Here is a 13,725-nt window from a genome sequence, read left to right as displayed (position 1 = left end):
TGGCATACTTGTCTGTACATATTAGCGTCCATATTTAGCATATGGTAAAACATTACATTTGTCTAGGGATAAGACAGCCTTAAGATTTTCTATAAGATCTAGACCTCTCCAGCCATGAGTATTTGGCTGTGTTCACAGTATCACACATGACTTCCCTCCAACTGAGTGGGCTTTAAGACCAATTAAGTAGCTGTTGATAACCCCTAAGATGAAAGTGCCACTACTTCCCCAATATAGTTTGCTGTGCTTGTCATTGTTGTGGTTATTGGGCCTTAAAACTGTGGTTGGACCATCAATTGATGTTCTTCCTTACCAATTTGCATAGTGTCCTCAGAAACTATGAGAGCTAGCCTTCAGGGCTTCCAGGTCAGTTCCAGCTGCATTGCTCTAAGTCCTATGTCAGAATTATGTCCTCTCCTCAGCAATAGAGTCTTATTTTCTGAGAGGAAATAAAGGGCTATGTCAATAGCCTGTGCAAATCAGGGAGTTTCTTGGATTATCCTGACCAACAACTTGAAAGGATGTTTCTCCTGTATGGCAATGTTTCTTATTGTTTAGCTTTCAGCTGTACAATGGACACATGTAGGGATATTTTATGTGTAGTTTTCCAGTAGGCTTTTGAATTAATCCATTTTACTCTCTCTCTCTCTCTCTCTCTCCCTGTCTAACCCTCCTTCTTACCTCCCCAGTTAAAGTGCCCCTATTTTCCCCATTTCCCCCTTGATAATACCTGTCTCCTATGATTCCCCATCTCTCCTGAACTCCTTTCACTTTACCCCACGGTTTCTGGTATAACCCTCCCTTTTCCCCTCCCAGCTAAATACCTTCATTTTCCCCATTTCACCCTTGGGAACACCTGCCTCCTACTATCCCTCTTTCTCATTCTCTTTCTTTCCCTTTACCTCCATGGTTTCTTTACATTTTCCTGGCTCCTGAAGTTACATCGGGATATATACTCACAATTAAGTATTTAGTGATAAGATCCACAAATAAGGAAGAACATACATCATTTTTTCTGAGTCTATGTTACTTCACTTAGTATAACAGTTTCTAGTTCTATCCATTTACCTGAAATTTTCATGATTTCATCTTTCTTTACCCCGGAGTAGAACTCCATTTTGTAAATTTGCCATATTTTCAGTACCCATTCATCAGTTGAGGAAAACTTAAGATTGCTTTGGTTTCTTAGCTATTGTGAGTATGTGCCAAGGAGTGGTATAACCAGATAACATGGTATATTTATTATTTTTTTAAGAGTTACACACACTGATTTCTATAGTGTTTAACTTCTTAAAGAATCAGCTCTTAGATTCGATTCCATTGTTTACTTTGCTTAAATTTCATTGATTTCTGATCTGAGTTTTTATTTCTTTTCATCTGCTTGGTTTGGGTTTAGTTTCTTCATGTCATTCCAGAGTCTTGAGCTATATTTTTAAGTCATTTATTTGTGCTCCTTCTGGGTTTATTTTTTTCAATGTAGGCACTTAGAGTTATAAACTTCCCTCTTAGGACTGCTTTTAAAGTGTCCCAGAGGTTTTGTTGTATTGTATTCTCTCGTTCATTTAGTTCCAGGAATACTTTTATTTATTTCTTCTTTGACCCATTCATCATTCAGGAGCATGCTGTTCGATCTCCTTTTGTTTGTGTAGTCATTAGAGCTTCTTTTAATGTTGATTTTTTGCATTATTGCATTATGGTCTAATAGACTACATGGAATTATTTCAACTTTCTGTATTCGTTGAGGTTTGTTTCAAGCCCCAGTATGTAGTCAGTTCTAGAGAAATGTCCATGGGCTCCAGAATAGACAGTGTATTCTTTGCCGCTTTGGTGGAATATTCAGTAGCTCTCTGTTAAGTCTGTTTGGTGTATGCTATCACTTAATCCAGATGGGTCTCTGTTTATTCCTTGTCCAGTTGACTTGTCTATTGGAGATAGTGGGGTATTGAGGTCAGCTACTCTTACTGAGTTGGGGTTAATCTGTGTCTTAAAGTCCTATGGTAATGTTTTTGTGAATTTGGGTTCACCATATATATTCATGATTGTAATGTCTTCTTGGCCAATGGTTCCTTTGATGAGAATGAAGTGACCTTCTGTATCTCTTCTGATTAGTTTTCATTTGAAGTTCATTCTGTCAGATATTAGAGTTGGCAACACGTGCTTGCTTCTTAGTTCCGTTTTCTTGGAGTTATTTTTTTCCATCCTTTCACTGTAAGGTAGTGCCTGTCCTTGAAAGTGATATGAGTTTCTTACAGACAACAAAAAGATTGATTTTGTTTCTTAATTCATTCAACTAGCCTGTGTCTTTTGAGTGTGGAGTTGAGATTATTGATATTTAAAGTTATTGAGAGATGTGTATTCGTTACTGTCATTTTGATTTCTGTTTACAGTCTTGGTCCAATTTGTGTTTCCACGATTACACCTTCATTTATTTTCTTTCTGTTGCCTCTTGGGTATAAATTTTCCTTCCTTCAGTCCTTTGAACTGCATCAAGTATTCTCTGTAGTGCTGGTTTCATGGACATGAATTTTTCAGCCCATTCAAGTCATGGATGATTTTTCTTTCCCCTTCAACTATAATAGACCATTTTTCAGTAAAGTATTCTGGGTTGGCATCTATGATCATTTAGAACTTGGTATACTTTGCTCATAGTTTGCATTGGAAAGTCAGCTGTAATTCTATGGGTTGTCATTGTTTTTCTCTTGAAGTTTTCAGTATTCTCTCTTTGTTTTGTGCATTTAATATTCTTACTATGACCTGCTGTGAGGAGTTGACCTGGCTTCTTCTCCTTCCTCTACTCCAGTCATGCGTAAATTTGGCCTTTCCGTGGTGTCGCACAATTCCTGCATATTCCATTCCTGTTTATTTTTTAATTTTTTATATTCTTTTTTAAGCATTCCAATTCTTCAATTTTGTCATCCAGTCTTGATATTCTCTTTTCCATTTCGTTCATTATGCTTGTGAGCCTTTCTCCTGTCATTTTTTGGCTTATTGAATTTTTCACTTCCTTCTTCATCTCTGCCTGAGTTTTTTCAATTTTTCTACCTCGTCTGAATTCTGACAAATGTTTATTTGTACCCTCTTTTGGTTCCTTGAGTTGTCTGTGTATTCTTTAATTTTGTTGAATTCTTTGATCATGTTTATGATTGTTCTTTTAGATTCTGTGTCTTGGGTCTCCTCTAGGGAGTTCTCATTGTAGAACTCTTCTATAGGACTGGTGGTGTTTGGGGAGACATATTATTTTTGTTTTTCATATTGTTATGTTTTATTATGGTTTTGTCTTGTGAATATCTTTTGGTGCTTGTGATTCTTGTGTGAAACTCAAGCCTGCCTTTATTGATTTGGTTTTTTATTCTGATTGTATTATCGATGTATCTTGGTTACTTTCTGATTGCATTTGAAAAATTAGTTGTTCTAGGCTTTGGCTTTTCTCTTTTGATTTTATATTGGAGGGACCAGATGGGTCTATGCAGGCTACTCAGAAGCTCTCCAGGAGGGCGAAGCAGCCTTGGCTAGTTAGGCACACTTCAGTAGCCTCAGAGGGATAGTGCCAAGTCCAGAGGAGAGAGAATGGGAAAGGGATGTGCAGGTCCCTATTAGCCAACAGGGAAGCCTGAGGCCTGGAGCAGTGGGAGGGACTGCAGATGTTCCCAAAACAGGGAATGGGTATGGTGGAATTTGGACAAATCACCCTGTAAGCCAAGGCAGGCTCTCATGCAGTATCTAAGGGACTAGCACGCAAGGCGAGGTGATGGGAAAAGGATATGCAGGCCCCTAATAGCAGGGTAGGATCATCCCTTTTACAAAACAAAGATATATGCCAGTAAAGAATGGAATAATCAGCAAGCAGGGCTTGGGTGGTGGCCCAAAGTGCCACTGCACAAGTATGAGGAGCTGAGCTTGACTCCCTAATACCCACCTAAAAGCCAGTACTCTCCAAACCTACACTCTGTTGAAAGTGAAAGAGAAGAAATAGAGAAATTGATAGCTGCAGTACACAGAGGCTTCCCCAGACACACCCAAGTACAAGTAGCCTAGTTATAAGTGGTGCAATTATTCTCTTCTTTATTCCACTGAATACGCCGCAGAAGCATTGAAGCACTGGAAGTAAAAGGGTAGGAAGCGACACATGACACGTACTCCTTTCACAAAGATTGCTCTTGCTCTAGTATGGGGGGAATTACCATGGATTTGGGAAACAAAGGTATGCCAGAAAAAGAGAAAACTTTATTATTATGGGGGGTGGAGGCAGAGAGAGAGAGAAAGAGAGAGAGGAAGAGACAAAGAGAGACATAGAGAGAAAGAAAGAGAGGAAGAGAGTCATGACAAGTAGGTAAGTGAGGAGGTTTCCTCTAGACTAACAGTATAGTAATGGAGTTGGCAAAAAGTTGATGAAGTCTAAGACACTGAGGATTGGCTGAATGAATATTTATTTAGTAATGAATGAGAAATATGCAAGCCACTTTCTGTTGTTCATAGGAATTGTTATTTACACTACTTTTCTCCTCACTGTGACTGAATACCTAACAGGAAGCAATGTTAAGGGGAGAAGGTTGACTTTTGCTCATGATTTGAGAACGCAGTCCATCACGACAGAGCAGACATGGAAGAGGAGCAGTTGTTGGTTGTGACTGAAGATGCAGGAGGCATCTTGCTCACATCTGTGAGGATCAGGAAGCAGAGAGAATGCTTGTACATAGCTGTCTTTTCCCTTCTTATTCTGTATCCCATGGCTTGGTGCCACCCATTTTCAGCGTAGGTCTTCCCTCTTCACTAAACCTGCCCTAGATATACCCTCATAGACACACTCAAAGGTTTGCCTCACTCGTATCCCATGTGTTGCTTAAAGCAATCAAGTTGATAATTGAAATTAATCAAACCAGGCACTTAAGGTTTGTTTTTTTCTTTGTAGTATCAGAATAAGGCCCAATGATTAGGGCTGTCTCTGTGAATGTCTGTAGTCAGTGCTGGAACAGAAAAGACAGGACCATCCTGAGTAGAGTAGAAAGCCCATGAGCACCTCAGCTGTTAAGTCATGCAGCAAGAGCAAAGGACTGTGTGCTCAGCCTTTCCTTGGTTGTGGCAAAAGGAGAGTTCAGGTGATCTGAGCAAAATCTTAGAGAATTTTTATTGAAGTCTTACAGACGGTTTGTTTTATGGAGTTTCACCTAGGTGCAAGTTGGGGTTTGAGGGTTTTTTTTCTAAATTTTGTTTCGTTTGTTTGGTTTTTGGTCACTCACTATAAAGCACCTGGTAGTACTGTGTTTCTAGAAGCTTCAAGAAACTATAGCACTAAAAAAGAATTAAAACGGATGGAAAGATGTTAAGAACACTGCTGGCTCTTGCAGAAAACCCAGGTTTGAATCCCAGCACCCACATGGCAGCTAACAACTATCCATAACTCCAGTCCTAGGGGATTTGACAACCTTTCTGACCTCCGCAGGCATTGCACGGCACGGGTGCCTACATGCATGCAGGCAATACACATATACACATTAAATAAAAATAATAAATAAAACATTAAAAAAGAAAGAATTTTAAGCCTGGCATGGTGGCACATACCTGTAGTGCCAGCACTTGGGAGGCAGAGGCAGGCAGATCTCTGTGAGTTCAAAGCCAGCCTGGTCTACAGGACAGCTGGGGCTACAGGGAGACCCTGCTTCAAAAAGACAAAAAAAAAAAATCCAAGTAAGTACGGCATTCGGCCAGGTTATCATGGTACGAATCTGGTGAGGCTGGGACAGATGCTGAAGAGTTAATAATCATAAAAGAGCCATGGCCAGAATGGCTCAAGAGTTAGGACCTAAGAGAGCAAGAAGATTCAACAGGAATGAAAATTTAGCAGCATCCATCATGAACTCAGACTAGGTGATGGTACCACAGGTGGAGTCCAGTCCCAAGTCCTGGAAAAAAAAAATTGGAAGTCAACAGTGTTACTTGGGAGTCTCCATAGGGCACTAGGACCCAGATAGGACCACTTGCATTGCTCCGTCCTGTCTGTTCTCCAGTCATCCTCTGGAACCACAGACTGCTTGTCACCACCCCTTCATCTTGCCTGCTTCTCACTATATGAAAATGGGGCAGGCAGTGCTGGTGGGAGGGAGCCGCCCTTCCAGAACTCTGTGTCCTTTCACTTCCTGTAACACTTCTGCCCTCCGTATGTGCAATACTGTCCACCACTTTGTTCACTTACATAGTCTCAGCACTTTCATCTTTTCTGCATATGACAGGCTGCAGAGAGGTTAAGAGACCCAACTCAGCTGGTAGAAGGACTCAGTTTTCACATTCCACTTGAATACTTAGTGTCTGATCGGCTGAAGTTACTTAATCTCTTTAGAATCCTGTTTCTTCCTCTGTAAAAATAAAGCAATAACAACAGTATTAAAGAAATGAGTGCTTTTGAACATAAAATGATGATGTGTGTGAAATGATGATAGCTTGGCGTCACAATAATAGTTATCACCATTATTATTATTACTAATATTGGGCCTTATTACTGTTACCTCGGCCTTGTGTGATAGACTGTACAGGCACACTCACATCACAAATGCAAGCTCACACAAGAATGCATATTCTCAATTCAGATCTAAAAAGACTTAGTTAAATGACCTAAGGTTAAACTATAATTTGAAGAGCTATCACAGTAGGCCTTTGGTTCAGTGTCTCACTGGGCAAACCCAGAAATCAGTATCAAAGAAATCCAGAGAAAATATTCAGACCTCAGAATGATGTCTTACAGAACCATGCAAAGGTGGAATCCTACTAAAATGTGCCACACTGTAGTTCTGAAAAGGGGGGTGGGGGGCAGGTCCTGTGCTCCCATTCTCAAGTCAGTCAAGATGATTTAAAATTGTTTTGATTGGGCTGGAGAGATGGCTCAGTGGTTAAGAACACTGGTTGTTCTTGCAGAAGACCCGGGTTCAAATCCCAGTACCCACATGGCAGCTAACAAATGTCTGTAACTTCAGTCCCAGGGGATCCGGCAGCCTCTTCTGACCTCTGCGGGCATTGCACGACACGGGTACACTTACCTATATGCAAGCAATATATGCATACACATAAATTGTTTTTAAAAATTAAAATAAAAAATTGTTTTGCTTGCCACTTTCTCCTCAATATTGGAAGGTAGACATTCAATAGAGCTTCACCCAGATTATTCTCATGCATGTGCATGCATCACCCAGTTCATTTATTTTGGTATAATAAGCCATCATGAAACTGTTCATTAAACCATAACATAACCATTTTTTCCTCCCAAATCTGCAGTTTTTTCAGGATTCAGGAGAAGAGGGTTGCCTTTGCTTTAGATGGCTTCTGTTGGGGCAGCTCAGAAGGGAGGTAGAGGATATGCTGTCAAATCTAGATAACCTACACAGCTGAGTTCAGCTGACAGCTGGTAGTCTCTGTTCCTCTACATTCCCTCCTTGTTTCATGGACTGCCTCACATCATGGCTACCAGGTCTAAGGATGAATGTCCTGTGAGAGACAGGCAAATACGTCATTTCTATGACCTCACTACAAAAACTCTCAAAGAGGCACCTCTGTTCTACTCTGGAGGGAAGGTGCTGAAGCCATGATCTACATTTTCCAGGAGAGGGGAATGAGCACCTTCTGGTGGTGAGGCAGGATAAAGTTTTGAAACAACATATGGAGTGGGAAATAAACATTTGTGTGTTCCACATAAATTATATACATTTATTTTTCTATGCATATATTTTATATTCAAACATATATTCCATAATCACACATGCACATGTATAAATGTATATATGATATGTAATCTATTTTAGCTGCATAAAATAACAACCACACTCAAGCACTATCTATTTTCATTTTGTCTGTAGCAGTTATAAGTATGTGACACATTATCTTTTTATTTGTATGTCTCCCTTTGACTAGAACAAAGCTCCACAGTAGCAGAAAATTCATATTTTCTTTACTGCTATATCCTTGTTATCTAAATCACTGCCTGACAATAGTATATGTTCAATTTATTTATTGAATGAATGAATCCGTGCATGAATGGCTGCAACCACCAATGTATAGGACCATAAATTCACTGGTAATAGATACTGGCTGTCAGGTTAGATGCTGAGATATCAGCTAAACGAAGGTCCACAGCCCCACCTTCCATACATAACAAATTCAACACATGATAAAGAAAGAATGTCATCCAGGCTCCTTCCACATGTGGCATTTCCCATCCCATGGAAAATGCAACTCCCATAACCACTTTTCCTCTACATTTTACTTTGCTAGAGTAAAATGGACCATTGCTAGAAGGTTCAGGAGAGGTAATTTTTGAATGGCAGCTGTGAAGTATTAAGAAAAAAAGGCAGTGCCAGATGTAAAGGTTTTATTTGCCCTCCACAAGATGGAATTCGTGATGCCTCATAAAATCACAGTTAATAAGCTGCCTGCTTTGCCTTGAGGTGTTTCCAGTAGTTCATAATAGCACTTATTTCAGGAAGTTTAGGAGTTGTTACCCACAAATATCTTTTGGCACATTAAGAATCAAGTAAAAATGAGGAGAAAAGACCGTGTTTGCCTTTAGAAAAATTAAAGCCCTCAAAGCATGATGAGCAATAAAGAACCGCTCCACGCCTTGTGTCAGGCATGAGATGCTCTAATGAATCCTTTATCGCGGGTTCCTCCACAGCGTTACCTGGAGACACTTTATATTGAATGCAGCGTATATTACCCAGTCCCTCCTTGACACCATTGAGTGGTCTCTTTCATAGACATTTTGGTTCCGATAAAATGCTACCTAATTCTAAATAGGAAAAAACAACCAAAAATTTGTGTGTTACATTTTCTGTAGAACAGAATTTTAAAGATCTTAAATTTTGATTGCATACAAAAAAGAACAATATTAAATGTTGTAGTATAACATTCAGCACTCCTTGGAGGAAATCAAACATCTCCGTAATCAAGATTTCATCAAAATAATCTTGTTAAAGCACAAAAAAGAGTCCATCATTGAAACCTAAAAACTGGTAATAATTGATGACTTCTCCTAAATTTTCTTCTAATTTCAACATTGATCTAAGATCACAGATAGTCATACATGTGATAATTAAAACATGCTTAAAATAAATACATGAACAAAGGAACTATGTATTAACCACTATTAGGGCATGATCTTCCCAGCATTTTTAAGATGATGGTAGTGCATTTGAACCATTCTAAAAGCTCTGCGAGCCACCAAGTAAAAAGAGATGTGAAACTTGTCTTTAAAGACATGCTGTTTACTCTTGCTTCTTGTGGACATAATATAGGGGCCTAGGTAAGAATCATCAGAAGGACTGGGTGACAAAATGTTTAGTTTTCTATACATAAAAAATAGATAACCATAGTTGAAACCACAATACAAGTGTTCACTGATACCACCATTATTGTTATTATCATGATACAAAACCCTTTTATATATACATACACTATACTTTAAAGAATTTATTTATCACCAAATGCTTTGAGATGGGTGCTATTAGCCTTCCATTTAACAGTTGAATAGACTGAGGAACAGAAAAGGTAAATGTTTGAAAGCACCACAGAGCTCTGGGTGGAGATAGTTTAGTACTTGATCATCAGAACAGTTCAGACTTTTATGCATATGGCTGGACTCCTTCAAGAAGACACAGCTCATTGATACAAAAAGAACCAAAATTCTAATTCAACAAATGTGACATAATAAAAATATGGAACATCACCATATACTGAGATACAAGCTGTGCAGTGCAGCTCCAGAGAATAGTGCCTGTTATTATCCTCACCTGTGAGGGGCTGGCTTTCCCTCACTGCAGCCATTCTCAATATATGCCAAGAATTAGTTTATCTATTCTCTGAAACAAGTCCGAATAGTAGATACATGCTTAATAATGAAGAATTTGTTCTAAGTAGAGGTAACTAACAAAGCCCAAGATCAAGCATCTGGGAAAGGTTCTTGTAGGGATAAGGGGGGCATGTTAATAAGGGATGAAAAAGAGAGAAGAGGGTGGGCTGGAGACAGCAGTTAGGATACATCATATACATCTGTAAAATTGTCATAGAACAAACCTAATCAATTAAAAAAAAACTACACAACTTGTCATGTTAACAATCAGCAATTTCTTTGAAGTCATCTGACTTCAAATCGTGTGGTCCTCCTCCTGAACCCATAAGAGAATTGCCAGCAGAGCCAGTAAGGACTGTCAATGCCTGGCCCCAACTCTAAGGAATAATTTAACAGCCTCAGGTAGGACCTGGGACTAGGTAAGATGTTCAGACAATGCACAATCAACCTGAAATCACACTTTACTTTTAATACCATCTCTCAATTAAAGTTATATAAAAGCTCATCTTTCCTTGGTCTGTATTTACTATATTTTTTTTTAAGTGAAAGAAAAGAAACAGTGTCTGAATGGGTAAGTCTGACGAAGCACGTTATCTTACAGGTAGAAAAAGTGCCTATGATAGAATGTCTAAAGTTTGAGTCACAATGTATTGGATATTTGTAAAGTGAAATGCAGATCTGGATAGCTGTTATTTGGCCAGATAAAACAAAATGAGAAGGAACAAGAGCAGGTCAGAAAATTGTGTGAGTAAATGTCCCAACAGCAGGCCAGAGGACATGAGGACAGCGTCCACAGAAATCAGGATGTAAAGCTTAATTACTTTGACAGTCTGAAATGTTGGCTAAAGACTAACAAAATAAGAAAGGAAATATCAATATAAAGTCATCTGTGGCAATGGTCAAGAAATCAAGGTAATCGGAAACAACCATAGTTGAAAATTTATTTTAATGTTCCTGTCACAACACTTAAACAAATGCACCTTTAATGTGTCAAGTTTTTCTTTTCCTTTTTTTCTATCAAGAGACAGGTAAAACCTACTTAATTAAAATCCTTCCTCTGAACAGAGGAACACTGTATATAGAATTCAATTGCTGGTAAATAAGTAGGAAAATATAGATTTATCTAACATTATTAGAAGTATTTGGAATCGTTTTTAATGTCTTTAAAGCCATAGAGGCTTTCTTCATTCTAAATGCATCACATGAATCTAGATTTTGTTGAATTAATTCCATGTTTTCTGTCCTTACCTACTTGCCTTCTTTAGGATAGCATATTATTAAGCAAAGGTAGAAGATATGAATTTCAAATTCATTTCTACTACCAGTTTAATTTTTTTTTTTAATTTCAACCTCATTTATACAATAGACGATCTTTGCGCTACAGTGAACAATGATTTCTTCACTGAGTAAGAAGTTTCATTTCCAGGTGTCTATTATCTTCCGCTGTGTCACTTTAGAGTCATCTGTCCACAGTGCAGATAAAAAGCATCACGTTGTAGTATAGGGCACTGGACTGAAGTCCACAGATAGGAACGCCAGTGCCCACCTTGTCCCAGGTTTCCTGCTTGGCTTTGTCTCCTCTGAACTTTGGAGAAGGCAAGATCTCCTCTGTGTTCTCACCAGTAGATTTCTCCTGCCTATCAGACTGATTGAAGACTATAATATATGTGAAATAACTTTAACACTTCATTTTTTAAATATCAATAAATATAATCAAAATTTTGTTGGTTTCAGATTCAGTTTTGTTTGTTTGTTTGTGTTTTAATCAGTACCTCACTATGCAGACAAAGATGGTCTTGCACTCACTATGTAGCCATAAAACCCAGACTGACTGACCTCAAACTCACAGTCTTTCTGCCTAAATGTGCTAAGTGCTGGGATTACAGACATGCCTGGCAAATTCTCCAAATTCCTGTGACTGTTATGATCCAGTTCCTAGAACCCTTAGCTGATTTGGCATGTTATTAAGATTATGTGTCATCTACTTATCCTTATTGTTTGAGGGTTCCAACAAGAAATATTGTCTGCAGAGCTTTGAGCATGGTATTTAACCACACTGTACTTTTTTTTCATTCATTTACTGAAAATCATAATAGTAACGTAACTCATAAAATTACTTTGAAAATTAAATATGTGTATTCAGTTGTAAAACATATAGTACTGGCTGTTATATAATAAGTATTATAAGTTTTCCTTAATAGCTATTAATAAAACAATTACAACTATTTTATGTATTATAAATATATGTGTAGGTTTCTAAGATAAATTTATTTTTTTAATTTTGTACTCATTTTTTAATAAATATTTTAATAAAAGCTAAAAAAAGCTTCTGTCATTATTGTATTTCTTTAGAAACTGAATTTTGCCTAAATTAAATTGATACTGTTTTAGAAAGAAAAATGCAGTTTATCTTTTTAGTGAGTTGTAAATTTTTATAAAACTTCAAAATGGCTGGCACAGGGCAGCTCAGATGTTAATAAATGCAAATCCCAAATAAGGTAACACAATCCTTATCTTACTGTCATAATTACACAAGCCATAACAATATGAAATTGTTCAAATAACTAGAGAAAATGTTAATATGCATGCTAGAAAATGAGATGACCTGGTGCTTCAATAGTCCCTTTGTGCTAAGCCATTGTTGCTTTCCACAGAATTTTACCTGGTGTTGAAAACGCTGTAAGACAAAATGAATAACATTAAGCCTTCCATCTACTAGCATATGACTTTTTTTCATTTAAAGAGAATGTTTGAGCATACACATACTCAGATTTGAAGTTATCTTTCCTATCAAATGCATAGCCCAACCTTTGGGTAATGAATAGTATTTTCATTTAAAATCGGAAAATTCCTTTTCCAAAGATAGGCACAGCTTAGGTTAACAGTAAAGCAAACAGCAGGCAGGTTGATTTGCACTTCACATACCTCTACACAGTAACAAGTGCTGATTCCAAATTAGAATGAATATTAGCCACACCCTGGTTTCCATTACACTAGTTTTCATTTGTTTTAGGCTATAACTGTGAATATGAAGAATTGTTTAAACTAGTGATTGAAACCTGCGTAGTAAATCACTTGATGTTTTAAAATGCTAAGCTGCTCCTACAAGCAGGTTTGCAATTCTTAGAGGCAAAATGAAGTGGTATAGGCTCATCATGTAGTATTTATAAAATATAAACAGTGACACACTCAGTGCCTTGGCTCTGGACCCCACAAGATAAAGTTTATTTCAGTATTATATATAAAACAAAGCAAAACAAAACCTGTCAGTTGTCTGGAAAATGATGCTTTTCTTCCAAAGTGAGCTTATTGATTTTATTGACTCTCTTCTATTTGGGTTTCTTATGCAAATGTGTGGAAAATAAATTTCTTTAAATAAAAATGCTGTTTCTTCTATCAAACATTTCCTGCTTTATGTTACCTTAAACTCACTTACTTTTAATTAATGGGTACTATATCAGCCTATCAAATATATTCTACAACAACTGTGGCTCCTTTTGGATGCATCAAGTACTTCTTGTGCAAACCTTATGTTCCTTGAGTAGGTTCATAATGATTTCAAGGCTAAGAATGTTCATTCTGCCAGTGAGCTCATTGGAGCGCAGAGGACAGCAACTATCTTCTGACAACTGATCTGGCAACTGAGTCCTTATGGTGACTGTTAGAAGAAAATTAGTCATTGAGGATGTGTGTGTTTCTTGAGTTTCTTTTTTATTTTTTAGCAATATTCTGCTACACAATGTCTATGTACACTTGTTTACTTTTACCTATTATTACATCTTCCCCATAGAACTGGCCTATTCTGAATTGTGCATTGACACCTTAAATATTATTTAGCCTCCCACCATGTCACCAATAAATATGTTTCACCTTTTCTTATCAGTCTTTTTTTTTTG

At 37.7% G+C, this 13,725-nt stretch overlaps 1 protein-coding gene across 1 annotated transcript in view; it reads left to right on the top strand.

Annotated features, from left to right (window-relative positions):
- Bank1 (B cell scaffold protein with ankyrin repeats 1) overlaps positions 1-13,725 on the top strand; it is a 281,067-nt gene that overhangs the window by 179,682 nt on the left and 87,660 nt on the right. Inside the window, exon 11 of the mRNA XM_017796375.2 lies at positions 5,245-5,250. Within this exon, the coding sequence (XP_017651864.1) occupies positions 5,245-5,250 (6 nt within the window). The remainder of the gene's footprint in view (positions 1-5,244; positions 5,251-13,725) is intronic.

The sequence above is a fragment of the Nannospalax galili genome, unplaced genomic scaffold, assembly GCF_000622305.1.
Source record: "Nannospalax galili isolate Female #2095 unplaced genomic scaffold, S.galili_v1.0 scaffold189, whole genome shotgun sequence".
In the NCBI taxonomy this organism is placed as follows: domain Eukaryota; kingdom Metazoa; phylum Chordata; class Mammalia; order Rodentia; family Spalacidae; genus Nannospalax; species Nannospalax galili.
Note: the sequence above shows the minus strand (reverse complement) of the source record. Positions and strands in the feature narration are given on the sequence as shown.